This window comes from Bicyclus anynana, chromosome 17 (genome assembly GCF_947172395.1).
Source record: "Bicyclus anynana chromosome 17, ilBicAnyn1.1, whole genome shotgun sequence".
NCBI lineage: Eukaryota > Metazoa > Arthropoda > Insecta > Lepidoptera > Nymphalidae > Bicyclus > Bicyclus anynana.
Genome location: NC_069099.1, coordinates 12109896 through 12132334, shown reverse-complemented (window position 1 = coordinate 12132334; position 22439 = coordinate 12109896). Strand labels below are relative to the sequence as shown.

Below are 22439 nucleotides of genomic sequence, written 5' to 3'. Positions count from 1 at the left end.
CTGTCATGTGAACATTATACTTGGGAATGCATTTATCGATTTTGAACTCGTTAACGTCCGTTAAAAAACCTCTAGTGTGATTGAGGGCTAACACAACTTTTCCGAATGTCCTGAAAATTGCTGTGCTATTTTTTAATTACTTACAAAATATACAATTTTTGTACTTTCTACTTGATAATTTTATTTTATTTTAACAAAAATGCATTGTGTGTGTTCAGTTTATTGAACTAATTATATTAGTTGCCCGTAAAGCGGTTCAAATTTGACCGTTATTCAATTATAGTAACTGAATGGAAAATTTAAAAAAATGTGGTAGAGTTAAAATAAAAAAGGTATTTGGCTACTGAAATTAGAGAATGAAGTCAACCGGCAAAGTAAAAAAAAATTTAATCACATTTAAAAAACGCATATTTGTGTGAAAACCTTACTAAACATATAAAAAAACTATTCTCATCTATTTTCATTCCAAATTTCTGCCAAATCGCCGCATCCCCTATTTTTTTTTTTTACTTTTTTTTTTATTGAGAAAGAATACAATATGGAACTTAAGCTAACTTATGCTAATAACTATACAAATCATGCCCACGTGGAATGGTGGCAAAAATACTGGCTGCATTTCCGCGCTGGACAGCCAGGCTGATCCTTTGCGCAAAAAATGAGCCAGCCCTTCTGTCACCAATCGAGGCAACTAGCCGCTGTGAAATTATTCGATAAAATTTTTTGGCACATTTTTAGTTTTAGTTTCTTAGGGGTTGAATTGATAAAAATCCTTTCTTAGCACATAGCTACGTCATATCATCTACCTGCATGCTAAATTTCAGCCCGATTCATCCATTGGTTTGGGCTGAAATTTGGGCGTTGATAGATCACTATGTCAGTTAGTCATTTAAACCAGTCAGTTCAGCATATTTAGATTAAAAGTAAATCTCTTTATTTCTCTGAGCCGTTGAGTTATAGTTATTTGAAAATAACGTCACCACTCTTATTGCACGCCTCGGCTAATATTTATGAATATGTTTACATTACAAGAGATTTAAAAACGTAGGCTCTTATGTATGCACGGGTCGGCCGACTCCAAGACCCCTAATTTACTCTTTTGAATAAGTATGCAGTTTACTAGTTTTATGCTTGTTAATTTTAAACAATCCACTTGAGAATTTTAATTTAATTTTAAAAAGCATTTGCTAAAGAGGAAACCTTTGAGGCCTATATAAAAAATTATTACGATGAATGTATGTACTTACTAGCGGACGTCTGCGACTTCGTCCGCGTGGAATTTAGTTTTTCACCAATTCCGCGGGAACCATGGATTTTTTCGGGAAAAAGTAGCCTATGTGTTAATCCAGGTTATAATATAATTATCTCAATACCAAATTTCAGCTAATTCGGTTCAGTAGTCGAGGCGTGAAAGAGTAACAAACATTCATATCATCAAAATCATCAGTTTTCGCAAACCTCGGGAAACCATAGATTTTTTCGGGATAATAAGTAGCCCATGTGTTAATCCAGAGTAATATCTATTTCCATTGCAAATTTCAACCAAATCATTTCGGTAGTAGCGGCGTTAAAGAGTAACAAACATCCAAACATCCATACAAACTTTCGCGTTTATATTATTATAGTAGGATTATGATAAATTAAAAATTTTGCAGCATTATTTTTGAATCTGGTCTCTCATCTACTATCTCCAGGACAAAATGTTAATCAGTTAGGTGTTCCGCTAAGTGCATTCACTTACTAAAGACAAGCTATAAACATGAAACCAATGTATGTAACTCTGAGTGAGCAATAGTTGAATCCCGCCTCTATCGTTTTCCTGACTAAGCTCGTTCTGAGTAGGTACCCCTTCTCCATCCTCTATGTATACCATTTAACGTTGCTGAGAAGAAAATACTTTTTTTGTACGGGGAAATCTCCTTCGAAATATCATAGTCTCGGTGGAGATTCGAAGAGTAACATGAGACTTTATATTCACAAAAACTCTCACAGCGGGGTGTTATGCTGTGAAGTGATATATATAAACATACTAGACGACTAATGACGTAAACCTTAGTACATGATTTAAATAATTTATTAAAGAACAAAAGGTACTATATCTGCTAAAATAAAAGAGATAGATATATGGTGTTGCGGACTTTTTTTAGGACTTTTAAAGGTACATAAAACCTTCGTACATTGATTTAAATTATACGCAATGGTTTGTACGCATGCGAATATGTCTGTTTAAGAGGAGTTTCGGTCTGTCTGCAGGAGAAAAACTGTGATAACTCAGTAATTATGTATGATACAAATATAAAATATACCTTAAAGCACTCCCCGATAACGATAACGTAGCGTTCTACTGGTGAAAGAATTTTTAAAATCGGATGAGTAGTCCCGAAGATTACCCCTTACAAAGCACTTTACCTCTTCATAATATTAGTATAGATATATGCTTTAAGCAGGCTAGTTCACTAACTTTGACGTATGCTAGTTGAGATATACGAAATTGAGATTCTATTTAACAAAATACAAATGCCTACTGACCCTTCGTGGATATCGTGCAGTAGGTAGATGACATTTCTCCGTTGATTTGACGTTTATTTTAATTGGTCTTTAATAAAGACCAAATAATATTACTGAAAGCAAGTTAGCAAAGTGTCGCGAAGTTGAAATGGCAATATAGTTCGGCGTATAGGGCGGGGCATATAGTTCGAAGAGCCGATGGACGTTGTTGACACCGCACTAGAAAGCAGAGTGTTAATCTATCCTCCACCAGGTGGACTGACGACATCAAGTGAGTCGCAGGGATTCGCTGGATGCAGGCGGCTCAGGATCGCGATGTTAGGAAGGCCTATGTCCTGCAGTGGATGTCCAACGGCTGATATGATGATGATGATGATGTAGTAAGCAAATACCTGTGCCATATTTATATTCCACACTTTGTTAGTTAGTCACGTGCTAAGCATGCACATAAGAAATACCTCGAACGCAAGATTATTATAATCGAGAGAGTTAGAAATTCCGCCTACATAACATCCTAAACATACTTTGCTAAGTGTTAAGTTATAGCATACCTACTTAGATATTTCAAAGGAGTAATCCGGGGCGGCACGCTAGCGGAAATTTGCCCTACAAGTTGTCGCATGTTAAACCCGGATTAGGTAATATTAGCAAACGCAAACGAACCGTGCGCGTAGTTACCTACCTAATGTTGCTAAATTGAAAAACAGATAGACTAAAGCCGGAATTATATTTGTCTGACGTGTCGTGTCGTAACGCATCAGTACAGAATCGGTATCATACATTTTGTTTGCGGCACATCAGAAGCCATCGCGACATGTCACAACACAGTCATAAAGCCGGATTTACATTTGTCTGACGAGTCGTGTCGTGACGCATCAGTACAGAATCGGTATCATACATGTTGTATGCGGCACATCCAAAGCCATCGCGACATATCATAACACATAAAGCTGGATTTACATTTGTCTGACGTGTCGTGTCGTGACGCATCAGAACAGAATCGGTATCATACGTTTTATATGGCAACGATTACACTTATGTGTTGTGACGCATCAGAACAGAATCGGTATCATACGTTTTATATGGCAACGATTACACTTATGTGTTGTGACATGTTGTGATGGCTACTGATGTGTCACATACAAAATGTATGATACCGATTCTGTTCTGATGCGTCACGACACGACACGTCAGACGAATATAATTCCGCCTTTAGAAGAACAATAAAACGGCTAAGTGCATGTTGGGTCATGTGATTGAACCTAAGATGTCTTCGACTTGTTATAGAATCTGCTTGTTTTTCGGATTCAAAATTCTTTATTGGATTCATAATGCTTACTGAAAAAAACATTTGAAACGTCAAGTTTCTCTCTTTGTAGTGATTTAAATTTTAAAATTTTCAGCAATTTCAATAATAAAACGAAATAGTCTACATTGATTTATTTATACTGATGAAGTAAGTTAGGTCCGATGTGATTAAATATTCATAATGTAATTTAGCAATGAACTCTGTACAGATAAAATTTATCATTTATTCGTCAAAGAGAATATAGAAATAACATTTCAACGAATTTCGTTTCTATGTTCAATGTTCATGTTTGATCACAAATCCTGAAATGATTTATTAAAACGGTAATTATTTACTTCAAAAAGTTAATTAACTTGAAAATTGCTCGTTAAAGCATTCATAAAAAGTAATTAATTATATGCCTAATACTTAATTGACGTTTTTTATTATTATTATATTTTATCGTTTAGTATATTTTCAGTACGACATAACTTTATAAACATTACAGTTTAGGATAAGCTGTTTGAATATGTTAAAGTGCTAGGTAAAAAAAAATAGGTTGGAGCCTACCAAAATGCGCTTAAGGTGGCCAACGAGGGGGTTTTAGTGGTAAATTTCACATAACCCGTCTTGTCTCCCAGTAAGTCGGGTATCTCTGAATGAAATTTCCCCCGCGAGTAAAATAAAAAAAAAAAGGTTAAAAAAATACATGTTAAAAATTGATTTTTAAAAGTATGCTAGGTACAATATAAGACGTTGGCTAAAATTTTGTAAACATCCAAACACATAAAAACTCAAAATTCTTATTCATAATAATATTAGATACACAATAAACTCAGCTAGATTTTCTTTTTTAAATTATCACCATTTGACAATAGGTATATAAGTCGCCAGTCATGTACCTAATACATTTCATTTCCAAGCTATCGATAATTAATGACAGCCATCTACCGAACAAAATATGCATTACTTTGTCCCCAACCATATATATTATATAGATTAATATACTAAATCTTCGTTACGCATACCGCAAAAATATAATGTACGCAGCAGCAATTGCATTCCTTGAGAATAATGAAAATACTGACACCACATGTGCTAAGAATTCTCAAAGTCAAGCGCCCTGAACATAATACGTGGTTGGAATGTACCAGTACTTTAAGTGCTCCGTGTGGACTTTGTAACCAAGACGTCGGGTGAGTAGGATGTTGTCATGGTAAGCCACAGACTAATAAAAGTAAAGACTACAGAGTAAATCTAATCAGCGAGATATTAGCCCTTGAATATAAAAAAAAAAAATATATCTTTTAACGAAGAATTCTCATATCTTGGTGTCTTTGACGAAACCATAATTGTATAGGTACGTAAAAGAATCGCCATTTTAAAGATTGACTGCATTCACTAGTTTATTTATAGCTTTACATAGCTATACTTAGTTTACTACAGAATCGCTAAACGGAGTTTAATAAAAGGAGTTTTCTTATTAATATTTTTTAGGTAAATTTCAAGATTTCAAGTTTCAGATAAATATATAGTTTTGATTTATAAAAATATTTTAAGATAAGCCTACTTGAAACCCTTTTATTTTCCAAGTATAATACGGGAGAAATGGCTGCAACTTACCTGCCACATTCAGGTTCCAGGTTAAAAATCATTTCTTCATGGAATTATTAGAAAAACTGCAGCAATTTACGTTTAGTCTACTTTTCTTCAAAAGAAAACGAATCGCAGGCACTTTCTCGCTGTAACGCATAAGTGACGCTTTTTATTTATGTGAGACTATGTGAATATAAAGAAATCTTAAATACCTTGGTGTTGGTACATAAGATGACGTACACTATTTAACATATAATAGATATGAATAGGTACAGCTTGTACTATATGTTATGTATAATCTGTGGTACAGGTAACTTGAATACAATAAATATTTTTTTATTGAGAGGTCTATTTTCCCTTAGTCTCTGCTGAGACTGTATTGAACGGTAAAGCAATTTTAATGGCAACGATATTCGTCACGTTATTTGATATTTTATACATCTTCCAGGCTTGTTTATGCATTTGACTAGATATCCTCGCAGAGATCAGTCCTGGCGTATACTTTGAAATGATTCTTTGAAATATACGTCATTACTATTTCTATGAAATAGTCTAAAATTGTGTTTTCTTGAATTCCAACGATGGTTTTATGGCGTGTGAGTATTTGATTGTTACTTAAATTTAATGTCTTAATATATTTATTTATTTAAACTTTTCTTTTACAATTTTTACCAAAATCCAAAATATGATACAAAATTATAAATACCATCCTTCTCGTTGAAAATTCCAGTAATGATCCAACAGCCAAGAAAAAGCTTCTTCAGGTGTTTTTCAAAGCTTTTCGCTACAAGACCGTTGACTGAAACGAAATTATTATTGTTATTGTTTTTCTTCGCGGAAATGGTTTTCATGCCCCATATATTTGTAACAGGTCCTATTCCATATCATTTATCACCTGAGCAATGTGTGTGAAAAAATTACAAAACTTATTTTCGCTTTCTTCTGCTGTTATTTTCCTACGATTTTTCCTTATTGGTAGCACGCGGCTCTACCATAAAGCAGGTAACAAGGAAAACGTGGTATATAAATACTATAAATATTGCTGGATACATTAACGAAAATTCCAAGGATGAACTAGCTGGCTGGAAAATGACATCCTTTTGTTGTCGATGTCCAATCGACTCGCACAAAACGTTTCGCATCGACGTTCCTAATAAGAACAGCGAAGATGTGGAATGGCCTTCCGGCTTCTGTGTTTCTTAACACTTATGATTTGTGCACCTTCAAGATAAGAGTGAATAGGCATTTTCTAGGCAAGCGCGCTCCAACCTAGACCTCATCATTGCTTTCCACCAGGCATAATTGTAGTCTATTTAGAATAATAAAAAAAAAATCGCGTTCAATCTTTTCGCAATCTTTATGTAATTGGCTTAACATATTATTACGAATGTCTAAGCTTTCTGTGTGCCTAGTGGGAGTTTTCAATATTTTCATACTGTTTACTTTCGCTTTGACGTAAATGCGAATTTATATGGAATTGAATCAGTTGTGCAGTAGTGCCAATAGATGGCGTTGTTTCTATTGCTTAGAAATTCGCGTTTACGTTAACGTGATAGTAACAGTATCAAACAGCCACTAGGCCCTCTGCATATTTCACTTTGACTTGAGTGTAATTTCAGATATTATGTCTGTGTATGTGTATAAATAATAATGTATTAAGCTGGATGAAAATAACAGTATCAAGATTTCAAAAACGGTAACATACCATTATTCAAATCCAAGTTTGTCATGGTCCTAAACAAATACGCCTTTACCTGAATCCAAAACACAATCAGGAGAGTTGAAGATAAAAAAGACGATGTAATATTTACACATATTTGCTGTGGCTTTTTGTTTAGGACGTAAAAACAAAGACTTCTTGATATTGGAACTATTTATAATACTACGTACGTTCGGAACCCTAAAAATAATAAAAGTATTTTTCAAGAAGCAGGTACATAATCGAGAAAGAATAAAAGTTACATACTGTTTATTTGATAGCTTACCGTATGGGTATACATAATTATTTTTACAAATACTGTTTGAAAATTTGGTTTATACAGACAGCATTTAAGTTTTGACTTCTTTAAATAGTTTGGTGTTTTCAAAATTAAAAAATCATGCTAAAAAAAAATTAAGTATTCTAAGATGTTAGTGTTATCATCATCATCATCATTATATTCATATTCGGCTCACTGCTGAGCTCGAGTCTCTTCTCAGAATGAGAGAGATTAGTCCAATAGTCCACCACGCTGGCCCAACACAGATTGGCAGACTTCACACAAAAAATTCTACCAGAGAATTTAAAAAATTCTCTGGTATGGTATATGGTAACTTTAAAAATAAAATTCAAAATATTGAGAAATCCGTTTTACTACGAGAAACAATATAAAAGTTTTACATACAATTGGCGGATATTAAAAAGCTGAAGCGAAGGCTAGCCGTGCAAAAGTTTTTAATTGTTGCCAGTAAACAAAGTTTTATCTACTCACCGTAAAAAGTCGTAATTTAATTAGATGAGCCTAAATTACCCTTTTTATGTAGTAGTGTTATATTTTTTTTTAACCATTCGCTGCCCGTGAGTATTTTATCGAAAAACCCACAGATATAAGAAGTAACTAGATTTATAAAGTGTCAATTCTTTGTATTGAAACCAGCGTACTCGGGGGCGTGGCCTTACAAACACATTTATAGTGTAATAATACTTATCACACTGATAAACTCTTCACTTAATTGGCTGTTTAATATTTAGTGAAAAAAACATATGTTACCCTTATATTAGAGTAGAAATTTATTTTTTACTGTTGTCTCAAAACAAATGAAAATTCTTGAATGAAAAATCATGAATGAAATCTATAGTACCGCTACTCGTCACTAGTTGTCTCTATTTATAAGCTTTATTGCCTTATAAATAAGATTCAAAATGATCCTAACTTTGTTTTATTAATATTGTCTAGGGATGTGTCATAACGATAGTCTTAAACATCGATAGTCATCGATACTCGCAGTAAATAAAACGAACGTCTGTTGTTTAAAAAAATTGAATTTTATAAAACTAAGCATTTTTTTTAATGTACCACTCTGAAAAAACATTAATACAACTGAAACTTTGCACGATTCGAGTTTACACAACAAAGAAGGTCAAACACAAATCCATAACTTGCGAACTTGAAAAATTAAGTACTTTCCACGAAACCTTAACAAATAGGGGCTAACCCTATTTCACACTTTCTATTTTTATATACGCAAAATGAAGAATCTATAACCTTCTTCGTACTATTTGCTTAAATTATGCTAAGTTTCATTTGATTTTATTAAGTAGTTTCAGAGTGATACATTTGGAAAAACCAATGTTAAACAATGTTTCACAATTTTCTCAGGACAATTTGACTTACAAATGAAAGTGATACAAAATCAAATAATAAAAAATAAAACCCGAGATAGTACAGTGTCGTCATATCTTTCTCAGACTATTCTTTTCCAACTATATTTATTTACAGAAGAAGATTTCGTATATTTTTTTCAGTATGTACTGTACAATATTTGCCAATACAAAATAGACCAAATAGGAAATAGGCCAATACAAACTGCAAGTATTGTTATGCCTATCTGTCAACTTTAGATATCATTAGAAATACACCACAATGTCACATTATTGCAATGTCTAAATTCGTTCGTTTAAGTTTTGAGAAACACGTAACCAGCTGCTCTAAGTATTTCGTAAACTTAATTCCTAAATATTTCAACGAAAAGATTCACTCATTTCCACAAAATTAAAAATAGTTCCTAAATATATAAAAAACACGATAGCATATTTTTTTTTAATTCGTCGGTTTTTGCAGAAAATAACTCAATTATTTCCTATTTAACTATAGTGAGTTTCATGATGAATGTTACCAGTAGATTATTTCCCAACCCGTTAGTAGTCAATAGGTCAATTGCAAATACTCAGACTTGACGTTCCTAACACTAACACTAATACGACTAGACACGAATACGACTTTTAGAAAAAAAAATCTTTTTGTTTGGCAGTGCCGTGACTACTAAATATCTTCTGTTTCCACTTTACATTAACGTGTCTAACTGCGTAAAATGTTTGGAACAAATTACAATGCGGTTTTGCATAAAACAAATTTTGCTTCCTAGTAGCATCGATTAATTATTTTCCTCTCCGGATTCCTAAAAAAAATTTTCGAAAATTTCATCATTATCGTGTCATTATAATAGTAGTAGATATAAAATATCGATATATTATTATCGACATCCCTAAATGAATAGCCAAATGACATATGGCAGCTGCTTAAATTCAAAACTAACATAAATCAAAATTACACTTTTTTCAGGAGAACTAAAACAAGAAAAATAAAAATATTTTTTTGGTCTATTTTTCGTCTTATTTTATATAAAGCATAATATAATATTTACATTGGAATCATATTTTTAAAATGTTTTGCAGTTTTCTGATAAACTGAATGCTAGAGGAGATATTAAAAGCATAAAATATGCTGCTTTTCAATTGAAACCTTTGGCTTTGAAATCAATAAAATAATCGTATATTTATTTATTATTATATAAATATAAAATAACAAGGATTAAAAATATTAATAATTAATACATTTAATTAGGAATAGAATAATTATTGCAATAAAATCATTTTTGTATATTTTTGATTTATGATAGTTTTGTTGTTGTTGTTGACGCAGCAAATGTATGCCCATTGGTGTCAACAGAATCATCGAGAAAATCGAACTTGTATTAAAATAAAGTAAACTTTAGTACTATTCCCGTAAAGTTCATTTTAGTTTGTGACTTTGAGTAAAATTATTTTTTCATATTTTAATGAAAATATAATAAAATACGTCTTAACGATGGTACGAAACACCATAATTTGATAGATATTTGTGGCGGCTATCATTTTTGTATTCCAAAACGGCACAATACAGCATTTTTCTAATCGTTTTTAATTATTTTCATTTACTGAATTTGACAACCGCAGGACGTAACGTGTCAGTCAACGAAACAAGACTGCTAGTACATGGGCGGATAGGCTTGCGAAGCTCCGCACACCCGGGTGTAAGCGGGCCACGCCCACATGCTACTTCTATTGCTAAAAGCGTTAGCTTTTAGCGATCTCTGTTCTGTGGAAAAACCCGTCTCTTGCACTAAGCCGTCAGTTTGCACTAAACACAAACCTAGTTTGAAAACAAGACTAAAGCCACGCTTTTTTGTTTTAAAATCTTGTTTATGCTAATGCTCAACGAGTCACGAAGCTGAAGTGGCAATGGACGGGGCACATAGTTCGAAGAGCCGATGGACTTTGGGGTCCCAAAAGTGTTGGAATGGCGACCCCACACTAGTAAGCGCAGTGTTGGTCGACCCCCCACCAGGTGGACTGACGACATCAAGCGAGTCGCAGGGATTCGCTGGATGCAGGTGGCTCAGTATCATGATATTTGGAAGTCCCTACAAAAGGCCTATGTCCTGCAGTGGACGTCCATCGGCTGATATGATGATGATGATGATGATAATGAATCACAAGCTGTAAACTGGTTTTGATATTGATGAATTGATTGCTCCTAACAAGTTAGCCCGCTTCCATCTTAGACTGCATCATCACTTACCATCAGGTGAGATTGTAGTCAAGGGCTAACTTGTAAAGAATAAAAAAAAAAAAAAAAAAAAAAAAAAAAAAAATGTACTGAAAGTTATCTCAGAAGTGCCGGAATGGCGACCCCGCACTAGAAAGCGCAGTGCTTCCGCATAAAAGCTCGTACCCACATCGTAAATATTATTTCAGATCAAAATGGTTACACAAACCAGTTTAAAGGGATTATCTCGGTTTCTTTGACGTTAGCGTTTATTAAAAAAAATGTGGAGCATTAAATTAGCTCCCACTGAAACCTAAAAAACACCCAAATACATAAATAGTAGTATCAGGTGTTTACTAGTGAAAAATAATGATAAATTAAATACCTATCCCACTACTAACTAGATTAAAATAGTTTTATACCTGAATGAAGAAACACAAAGTGCATTCCTATCAAAGTTCTAAAGAAGCCACTAAACAAAGCGTCCGCAGAGCCGGTGCTATGTTTCTAAAAAAAAGCAAACTGCTTTCATTCAAAGCAAAAAGACAATTTACCCGCTTCAGCCGTGACCGCAAATCTTTAACATCAATGAATTAAAATTGAACCAGCGTTCAACGTAAAGTTTGTAACTTTATAAGTGACTAGCGGATGCCCGCGACTTCCTCCGCGTGAAACTCGATGTAAACTTTAAACTCAACATGTCGTGTAATATTAGCCTAACCCCTTGTTCTGAGAGGAGACCCGTGCTCAAGAGTGAGCCGAATGTGGGTTGTTAATGATGATGATCCCGGATGAACGTAGTCTATATTCCTTCATCCCCGTATTCTCATGGGAACGGTCACTCCGCAGGTGAAACCGCTTGGCATCTATTAGTTGGAAATAAAAAATTAAACGCAAAAACTTTTTTAAAAGCTTTTATTATTTATTTTTTAGTTATCGCTGGCTAGGTCTCTGACTCTGTTAATATTTTCATGTTACTAATAAGCACTTTCATTTGATACCTCATATTGTAGAAATGCGTTAAAAATAACTATTCCGCCATCTTGGGTCGTGCGCCATATTGAATTTAGAATGACGTCATATAACATTTGTATTGCATGCATTGTCATCCAAACTTGACGTGTATACAAAATTTTAGCTCAATCCGTTGAAGATATGCAGTTTAAAATTGATTTTAAAGAATCCACCTTAACAACATACATACATTGCAAGTTATATAAAAGCTTTGCTTACTAAAATGTCTCTTGCTCATGAACAAAGACTTCACCATCACGTAAACATCGAGGCAATCCAGCTACTCGACGTTACGAATACAGTGAGGAGACTTAAACGGACCAAACCATTTGAGTTAGTGTTTAGTGACTAGTGATAGTGTAGTGTTAAGTGCTACATAGAAGATCACGTAAACAAAGTGACCTAAAGACGTAATAGTTAGTGAAAGACTAAGATTAAGTTATTGAACATTATCTTGGTATAATAATAATATATTATAAGTTTAGGTTAAAGGTAAATTACTAATTAGTCACATAAGTAGGCTAGATCGTAATTTTATGAATTATATTCGCGCCTCGTCCTCGAGATTAGTAGCAGATATTACACATGTAGTTACGCATAGACGTCACCACTCATCACTTAGTTGAGAAAAAAGTATTTTACCCTCTCCCTTTTGTGTCGTCCACTTGTTGGTTGGACGGTTGTCGCCAGTCATTCGCATTTTAGTGCTCAACCACTCAATACATTGTAAGCGTTCTTTCGCAGTGTGTGTTATTATAATAAAGTTTATTTAAAATACGAAAAATTCACAAAACGACAAAGTGTTTTAAGTGAAAGTGTATCAAGTTCAGAAGAAACTGAGGACGTCTACTCGACGAAATTGAAGCACCGTTTTATTGTACTTACGTATCTACGTAAATAATACATTATTAATGCACCCGGGACAGTCATTGGGGCTGTTCAACGCATTAATAGACGGTTGGCGTTTTACACGGCAAAATTGAAGCAGGTATCTACCCGCTTTTCTATACTTACGTATCTACGTAAATAGTATATTATCAATGCAACCAGAGCAGTCATTGGGGCTGTTCAACGCATTAATACGCCGTTGGTGTTCTACACCACGAAATTGGAACAGGTATCCACCCGCTTCTCTATACTTACGTATCTACGTAAATAGTATATTATCAATGCAACCAGAGCAGTCATTGGGGCTGTTCAACGCATTAATACGCCGTTGGTGTTCTACACCACGAAATTGAAGCAGGTATTTTTTCGCTTTTTATACTTACGTATCTATGTAAATAATACATTATTAATGCAACCGGAGCAGTCAATGGGGCTGTTCAACGCATTTATACGACGTTGGTGTTCTACACCACGAAACTGAAGCAGGTATCTACCCGCTTTTCTGTGCTTACCTACGTATCAACGTAAATAATATACTATTAAAGTAACCTGAATAGTCGCACAGCTGCAACAGTTGGGACTGTATCGAAATACGGAAGTACGGCTGCCGTTCCTTCCACTGGGTACTCATACTCGTAGATATGACAAATCTTTTAACCTAGCTCGGTTATAATGTACAACATCATAAAGTACTAAAATTTGTCAGGGCTTCTTAAAGTCCACCTTTTAGGCACTTAAGTAATTAAGTTTACGAATTTACATATCATACCTATTTATGACAAATTTCAAACACTCCCGCACTGGGGCCAGATAGTTGTCTACCAGAACGGCAGACTAATAACACTCTTCAGAGTTACATCTGTGAGCCTCAGCCAGGCCATAGTACTCCGGCAGATTTATAATTGCTCATAATACAAACGTCCCTGAACTGATACAGAACCTTAGAAGAACATTAATGACAAATATTGGCCAGAAGTATGCAACTAACTTGCAAATCATTTATTACATTTATAATATTATCAAAGACGGTCTACATTACAATATTTTAAAATTAAAGCGGTCATTAATGAAAGCAGTTAACAAATCCAGGCTCAAACGAGATTAAGATTCTGATAACAAGACAGTAAACACCAATAATAAAGTGCCAGCTTCAAAAAATTTAAACCATAAGGCGCGCGGGCGCTCAATGAGCCGCGAGCCCGCAACTCGCCGCTGACGCACTGTCTGCGACCACCGCACGCGCACTCCTGGAGGAGGCCGTCGCGCGGTCACCAGGCGGCGTGTCTACGTCGCCGCTCCTAAATACAAACGATAATACTATTCCATTCTGGATAGAAGATTATGAAATACATATCCTGTTGTACAAGATAGCTATCCCAAATGTTTACCTTGGGCCAACGTCCTCATTGCACTATGGCTATCAATTACCTACTCAATATATGAAACATAAATCACTATGTTTTTTCCTTGTATAAATCTATATGCTTCAAGTACCTTCCTGGTACCAAAACCATGTGGAAGTGATATACTTTGAATTATAAAATACTAATTTGTTTGTTAAAACGAATCATTTAAAATAAGAGTATTTAACAACAACACTGAAAGTTGTAACACGTCAAGTGGCGACAATTGACTTAAAAGATGCGTATTTTTTAGTCAAAATTATAAAGAATAATGGAACATTTAAGATTCTTTTTTTATGGGTAAATTTTTCAAATTTAAGGTTTTGCCACGGTAAAGCCCTATTCGTTTTTACTAAGATATAAAAAGCCCGCCGTCTATTTAGACGATTGACTATTGTTTGGTTATTTCTGTTCAGAATGTTTAAGCTAATACCGATCTCACTAAAAGTCTATGAGTATCACTTGGTTTAATTAATTATTAACGAAGTAAAAAGCGTACTCTAAAGAGTACTCATAAGACTCAAGTTGAAGTAAATTTCGACAAAAAAAAAAAATAATAATAATACTTAGTGATGATCACACAATTTTCGAATTATCTTACCAACAAATTATTAATTACGAATTAAAACGCAACTTGAAATGTTCTCAAAATATGGAATAATGTACCTAAATATCTCAACTTGAAAAATCATGATGATTTTAACAGCGTTATGAATTTACCTAAATCAGTTCAACCTGATTTCGACTGGTGGATAAATAATAACATAGAACATTCTGTCCATTGAATAAAGATTAATTAATGTCTACAAAGTAGAAATATTTTCTGACGCCTCAACGACGGGATGGGGGCCGCATGTGAAGGTAGGTCGGCAGGTGTACCGCGGTGTAGTACTGAAATAGAACAACACATAAATGAATAAAGAGCTGATAGCTCCATTTATTGCTCTAAAGACTATTCTATCGAAGCTTGCTACGTGTTGACTATTCAACGGCAGTAGCATACACGAATAAAATGGGAGGTATCTATATACTGGACCCTCACCTCACGAAACTTCTCGTGATAATATATGTAAGAAGTACGAAGGCAAACGAGTTTTCATTTGCGCCTTTAACATAAAATCTATCCGCAATATAATTGCAGACTATGAATTCCGTAGAACTCATCCAACTATCTGATTTTACTCTTTACGATCTCGCTCATAAATTCGGACATCCAAATTTTGATTGGCTTGTAGTCAAAGAATTTTTATTTCTCTTAAAGAATTTACATTCACTTTTTTCACTGTTATAAATAATATAAATATTTCTCACAATCATAAATATATCTTATTAATTATTTTACAATCAGCTCGAAATAAACATTTCTTTGTTTTTTCGTTCTACCTACAGACACGCCCGATACGGAAGCGTTCGTTACCTCTGTGTAAGCGTTAGTGGTATTTACCACTGTATATATTTTCTTAGTTTCGTTTTAAATGTGATTAACGATTTGGATTTGGCATTCTTCGCTTACGCAGGTAATTTATTATAAATTTGCACCTTCAAATTGTAAGTCTCTTACCGAGACAAGTCCTTTGATGCGGTAGCAAAATGTGGTATTTTTGTCTACGACTAATTGGATCCTGCACCTGATGTACTTTTGTGAAAGTAATAGTGTGTGAATTGATTTATTAAGAATCTTCTTTAAGGAATATATAAGTACAGTGGGCATGTAATTGTTTAATATTCATGATGTCTGTCTGTATTTTTGTGTAATTTAAAATATGTAGGAGCTAGTCATAAATAAATAACATTTGGAAGTCGCATAAACAACAAATGTGACACACTTATCCTGGGCACAGAGGCCCAGGCGCTTTCAAATGGACCTATACATTTACAGTTTAAATTACGATCCCAACGCATTACTGCTTTTTGAATATTTACAGACAAGACACGAGCATCATGGTTGTACCCTATTGGCTTACTCAGCCGTGGTACCTCTTTGTTTGGGTCCCTCATTATTTAGGATACTGTAAGATTCTCACCTAAAGGCCAGGGATTAATGTCTCACTCCAACTCTTGTCGAATACAAATCTGAATTACCCGGGAAGTAGACTTATTATCCGTGATGCACACTAGAATCACCTCTTGAAATAATATTGCGACGTTTATTTAAAGAAGAAATGGTGGTATTTCTGTCAAACTAAATTGATTAATATTTAAGATGCATCTGTACCCACAGAATTGGTAATAAGGTATAAATTTGTTTTTTCACTGAAACTGAGCCTAGACCTATTTAATGATGTCGCAAAAAGCATCCTACTGTTCCTACGTATTTTTCGATTAAAACCACCAAGAACCCAAATATGTTGTTGCCTGCCAATCTGGTTTCAGATAAACTGAGTAGGTACATAGCATCCCAATGAAGAAATAACCTTAGATTATCTTACAAACAAAACTATTACTTTATTCGTTTTGTCCAAGGTAAAGGTAAATGTAATATTCAAAACCTATTTCGGCACAATTAATATTCCCGACGTAACTAAGACTCCAAAAACCTGGGTTTCAACAACCCATTATTAATTTACATTTCTTTGTAGAAATAGCCGTATGTCCAGCTACTATCATACTGTTATCTAGAACACACCTCAACATCAAGGAAGTATGATGACCTATTCATTAGAATTAGGAAACCTCATGAACCAGAGGGATGGAAACACTCAGTGAGTGTGGGGTCAACTGGAGAGGTTCAGTGCTCACAACATGAGACAGGCCACGTCGCGGCACGTAGCTCGGTGTTAGCCTAGATAAGATCCGTAAAACGGCATGCTGGAGTAGGATTTCCACAACGTTCGCTAAATTTTATCAAAGAAAGATCATACTGATAATAATGATACTACTTTAGGTAAACTAATAATAATAATAAAAAAAAATATTATAACAAGGATCACTCAATTACATAAATTCAAGTGAAGTAAGGCATACTTTTTTACCTAATATAAAAATACTTACAACTAGCTAACATAGCTATTATAAAAATAATTAATGTCCATTTATGATTCGAATTAATTTTAATTATCCTAGAATGATAAACTTGTCCCATAGGGCTAAGACAGACAAGCTCTTAAGAGCAAGAAGAAGAGAAATCTTTGTTATTCAAATCTCAAGTAGATATGGATAATATAATTTAATAATAGAATAATAAAATTATATTTACAGATTGTTCATTGATGTTATTTCCGCAATACTCTCAAAGTCTACATGTGTAATATCTGCTACTAATCTCGAGGACGAGGCGCGAATATAATTAATGATTAAACGAACTTACCTGTAAGTGAAGTTCTATCATAATTATATGAGCGCCGAGTCCGAAGAGATTAGTATCCCGCCCTCCCAGTGATATACGAGTATATGCCCCAGGTGTCACGGAAATACATCAATGAGTCAAGAATATCTTACTCTAAACTAAATGACTGGCGACAACCGTCCAACCAACAAGTGGACGACACAAAAGGGAGAGGGTAAAATACTTTTTTCTCAACTAAGTGATGAGTGGTGACGTCTATGCGTAACTACATGTGTAATATCTGCTACTAATCTCTTCGGACTCGGCGCTCATATAATTATGATAGAACTTCACTTACAGGTAAGTTCGTTTAATCATTAAGTATAGAGAATAAAAAAAATAAAAAAATATATATAAAAGCTTTTAAAAGAATAAGACCGCGTTGTGATAACAAGTCAAAAGTCAAAATTCATTTATTTCAAATATTCTTAGTTTGCAAGCTTTTTCGAAACGTCAGGTAATAATATTAAACTTAAGATAATGGTGATAATAATCATTCGAAAACTTAAAATTAAAGTTAAGAGGGTTCCAAACGCGCCTTGGTCCGAGAAGAGTTCACAAAAAACTCATATCCAACGATATACAAAGGTACATGCGTACTTTATACAAAAACCAAACAATGAATTTAATATTTACAGCATCTTAACTACAGAGCAGAATACATAAGCAATTTTTCATTCTCAACAACGTTCAACAAATCTGCAATTCATTTTACTTAATTAATTTGCTCAGCGAAACGGCTACATTTCGTAGGGTAAAATTAAATATCAAACGCTGTAGGAAGCCTAGAACGTTTTCTCAAAATTAAGTGCAAGATTTTATAGACACTTAACATGTAAGTGTTATTATATACATCGACGCAAAAAGAGGGATCTCTGTCTGTCTGTCTGTGAATGTGTTTGTCTATAGCATGTTCTCAAACGGATGGACCGATTTCTATGCGGATTTTTTTCATTTCAAAGCCAGTAAATAAACAATTTTTATTGATCCAGCTTATAATTGCATCACCATTTAATCTTTTCTGTTATGATGGAAAGAAATTTTGGCATTAAAGTTGCTTTTATAGTTATTTTCTTTTTTTTTATTCCTTACAAGTTAGCCCTTGACTACATTAACACCTGATGGTAAGTAATGCAGTCTAAGATGGAAGCAGGTTATCTTGTTGAGGATGAAAATCCACACCCATTTTCGGTTTCTACACGACATCGTACCGTAACGCTAAATCGTTTGGCGGTTCGTCTTTGTCAGTAGGGTGGTAACTAGCCACGGCCGAAGCCTCCCACCAGCCATGACCATTGGGGGTTTTTCAAAATTTTCAATTTTAGCTTATGTAATATAATTCTTGCCTGAAGAGTTTACGACGAATAAAGTGAAAATTTACCGTATACTGGGAGTACAAGGATAAACTGTAGTCTATTTTACTCGCTGATAATGTAGGTTGCCAGTGGAAAAGAAATTTCATAATCGTTTATGTGGTTTAAAACGTGAAATAACGTGGTTTTCGCACGTGTAACTTTTAACAAATAATATGGTGAGTTCTAATGAAAATAAAATATAAGAACATTAATTAATGCATCCACACGTGTTCGATTCAGTTTTGTTAAAACAAAAAAAGAGACCGATTTGATCCGTTTTATTGCTTTGTTTTACATATTTTTGTAGCTGTTAGATCGCATAAACGAATATACGATTTACAGTGTTTTTCAGATAGCATGGGTTCGGTGACAGTCGCCTGTATGTTCATAATACGTACTATTATCGTGAATCGAGGCAAACTTACAAGAGTCGAACAGTCACCCGCACCATCCTATATGAAACGAACTGTAGTATCATTATTTGAATGGTACCTACACCGAGATACATACTAGGACTGCTGATTTTTTTTTCTGTGACAAGTTGAAATTAGACCGAGAGCCTGCGATAATCAGATAAACCTTACTTTAGGAAGGATGAAAGATAGTCAGCCCATACTCCTACAGTCCTACCATAGAAAGAAAGATACAAAGAAAAGTTAATTTAAAACATAAAGGAAAGGAAGGAAGAAAAAAGTAATTATTAAAATAGGTTACGTAGGTGCATATTTAAATATCACGTGTCTCAAATGGTGAAGGAAAAACATCGTTGGGAAACCTATACCTGAGATTTTTTTTAATTCTCTGCGTGTATGAAATCTGCCAATTGAGCAAGCGTGATGGCTATTTGGTCTCACCCGTCTCATTCTGAGAGGAGACTCGAGCTCAGCAGTGAGCCGAATATGGTGGAGGAGATCCGTAGAAGCATCAGCTGAAGAAGAAAGCTAAAGTGGAAATGGGCGGGGCATATAGTTAGAAGATGGACGTTGGAGTCCTAAGAAATGGCGACCCCGCACCGGAAAGCGCAGTGTTGTTCCCTCACAAGGTGGGCTGAGAGACATCAAGCGGGTTGCATGGAGCCACTGGATGATGGCAGCTCGAGACCGTTGCTTTTTTTTTAGTTCTTATTTTTTTTTTGGAAGTCTGGGCAAGAGACCTATGAGCAGTGGACGTCCATCGGCTGTTAATGATTAAAGATAACTGAATAACAACGGGATTAAAAAGTGTTAACTTTAACGTTTTCTATATTTTGTGATAAAAACCATAGCCTATCCAGTTAACGTATACGTAAGATTGCAGTCAAACGCCAACTTCAATAAAAATACTCGTAATAGCTGAATAGCATCGTAGCTATTTTTATACAAGCTAAGCTATCGTTATTCGTAGCCCTTTCCAGCTTTTCCCGGCTTTGAGCAGATAACAGTTCAAACTGACAACGAGCGCTCGAAGCTCCGAGCGTTAAGACTAAGCGCTGCTTAAAAATATAGCTGTATTCCTTTCAGATGTAACCGCAAAACTTAAGCTAAACTTTACAAAAATATCTCGTAAGTAAATATCAAAAATTAAGAATTTGATATTTTTTTTTAACCAAGTTATCAAGTAAATGGGTATTTTTTTTCATGTATGTACACCGATTACTCGAAGACGTCTGAACCGATTTAGAATATTTTCTTTTTCTTATTGTTAATAAGGTACGAGTTTCTTTACAATCACGGAACTCGGTTGCCTGCGAATGCTGTCACTTACTTTAGTTTATAATCATTAATTGATGATTAAATGTGAGGTAAAGGCTTATAACTTTCAAGTTTCTTAACGAAAAAAAAACTTTCTATTTGTTACCCCTGCATAGTTTCTTTTGCAAAATTTCATTTCTTTTGCAAAGGTACATAAAAATGTAATTTTTCATTGTTAATATTTGATCATTTTGATAATTAATTATTTGATGGTATGATTAAACATCGTATCAGTGCTTGTTTCAAATATTTTATACATTTATATTTGATATATCAGAAAGTATTATAATTTTTTGTTAAAAGCATATTTTTAAGTAAATAAAAAGGCTTTTTGCACTTTTATACAACTTTAGAAAAACCTATTTTTATCAATGTAACCACAAAATTTATCACTTAATTTCTTTATTTTATTTGATAAACATATATATGGTTTGTAATAACAAAAACTATCTAATGTTTTCTTGGTAAAACCAAAACATAATCTAAGTTCGTCGTAGCAAAGTTCCCATTGCACATGAACTGTACACGAGGCGACTTATGGCCTAATTTCCTTTTCGATAACTTCCCTTCCTATCAAGCTACGCTCGTGACATTTTACTCTGAATTCTGAAACATATCAGAAGCGAAATTAAAAAGACGTATCCAGCAATTGGATTCATGCTTTGAGTTGATCTGAATTTCAGTTGCCGTTTCGACGTGCTGCAAATTTGCAAATCAATCAAAGATAATAATATTATAGACGATTGGATGGCGTTCTATCAACTTTTATGTACATTTTTTGTTTTTTTATGCAATATAGGCCAGCGCTTGACTACAATTAAGCCTGATGGTAAGCATTAATGCGGTCTAAGTTGGAACGCGCTTTCCTAGAAGATGCCTTTTCACTCTTGTTTTGAAGGTGTTCAGATTATATGTGTCAGAAAACACAAACACGGGAAGAGTATTCCAATTTTTTGCTGTACGAACTAGAAATGTGGATGCAAATCATTTCGTACGTGTAGCCTAGACATTCACAATATATGATGCCACCATTCACGACGTCTTGCTGTTCTGTGGTACATATAACATATATCCAAGAATAATGTACCAAATTGCAAAAAATAGGTGACTTTATGAAACAGCCTATCCTATAACATTTTAATTTAAAATAAATATATATTATTATAACATTAAGTCAACCTCTAACTTCAAGCAAGCTCAACCTTAGTATGTGCTCGGTTTGTACCCGAGTATTGTGGAGAAAAGTGTCGTTTATTGGTCACAAAACTAGCTCTGGGTTACGACTGATTAAAAAAATGTTAAGAATACTAAACTACAAAATATAAATATACTAGCGGACGCCCGCGACTTCGTCCGCGTGGAATTTAGTTTTTCACAAACCCCTCGGGAGCCATGGATTTTCCGAGTTAAAAAAAGCCTATGTTAACACATAGACTTTTTTCATCTAAGCATCTTAGGCATCTAGAGTAAAATCTATTGCCATTCCAAATTTTAGCCAAATTTCTTCAGTAGTAGCGGCGGTAAAGAGTAACAAACATCCAAACATCCATACAAACTTTTGCGTTTATAATATTAGTAGGATTCAAAAAAACATTCTTGCTTATAAATTATACCGTCATTAAGTATGTAACTGGGACACTCATATATATTTTTTTCATGAAAAAAGTAGTTCAAATAAGTACAGTTTTATTTTACAAAAGAAAAACCTTAAGCTAATCTTTCCTCAGATTAAAAGAGAAACAAAACCATTCCTTGATCTAACTTCGAC

At 34.2% G+C, this 22439-nt stretch overlaps 2 protein-coding genes across 3 annotated transcripts in view; one reads left to right on the top strand and one right to left on the bottom strand.

The window, feature by feature from the left end:
• The window catches only part of LOC112046768 (protein unc-13 homolog B), a 463016-nt gene that overhangs the window by 272623 nt on the left and 167954 nt on the right, over window positions 1-22439 (bottom strand). The window lies entirely within an intron of this gene.
• LOC112046769 (uncharacterized) overlaps window positions 1-22439 on the top strand; it is a 46346-nt gene that overhangs the window by 1623 nt on the left and 22284 nt on the right. The window contains exon 1 of one of the 2 annotated variants that reach the window (XM_052886528.1): window positions 5858-5985. The exons of the other annotated variant lie outside the window; for it this stretch is intronic. Coding sequence (XP_052742488.1) covers window positions 5971-5985 — 15 coding nt within the window. The 5' untranslated portion in view covers window positions 5858-5970. Of the gene's footprint in view, window positions 1-5857; window positions 5986-22439 lie in introns of those variants that run through there. 2 annotated transcript variants of the gene reach the window in all.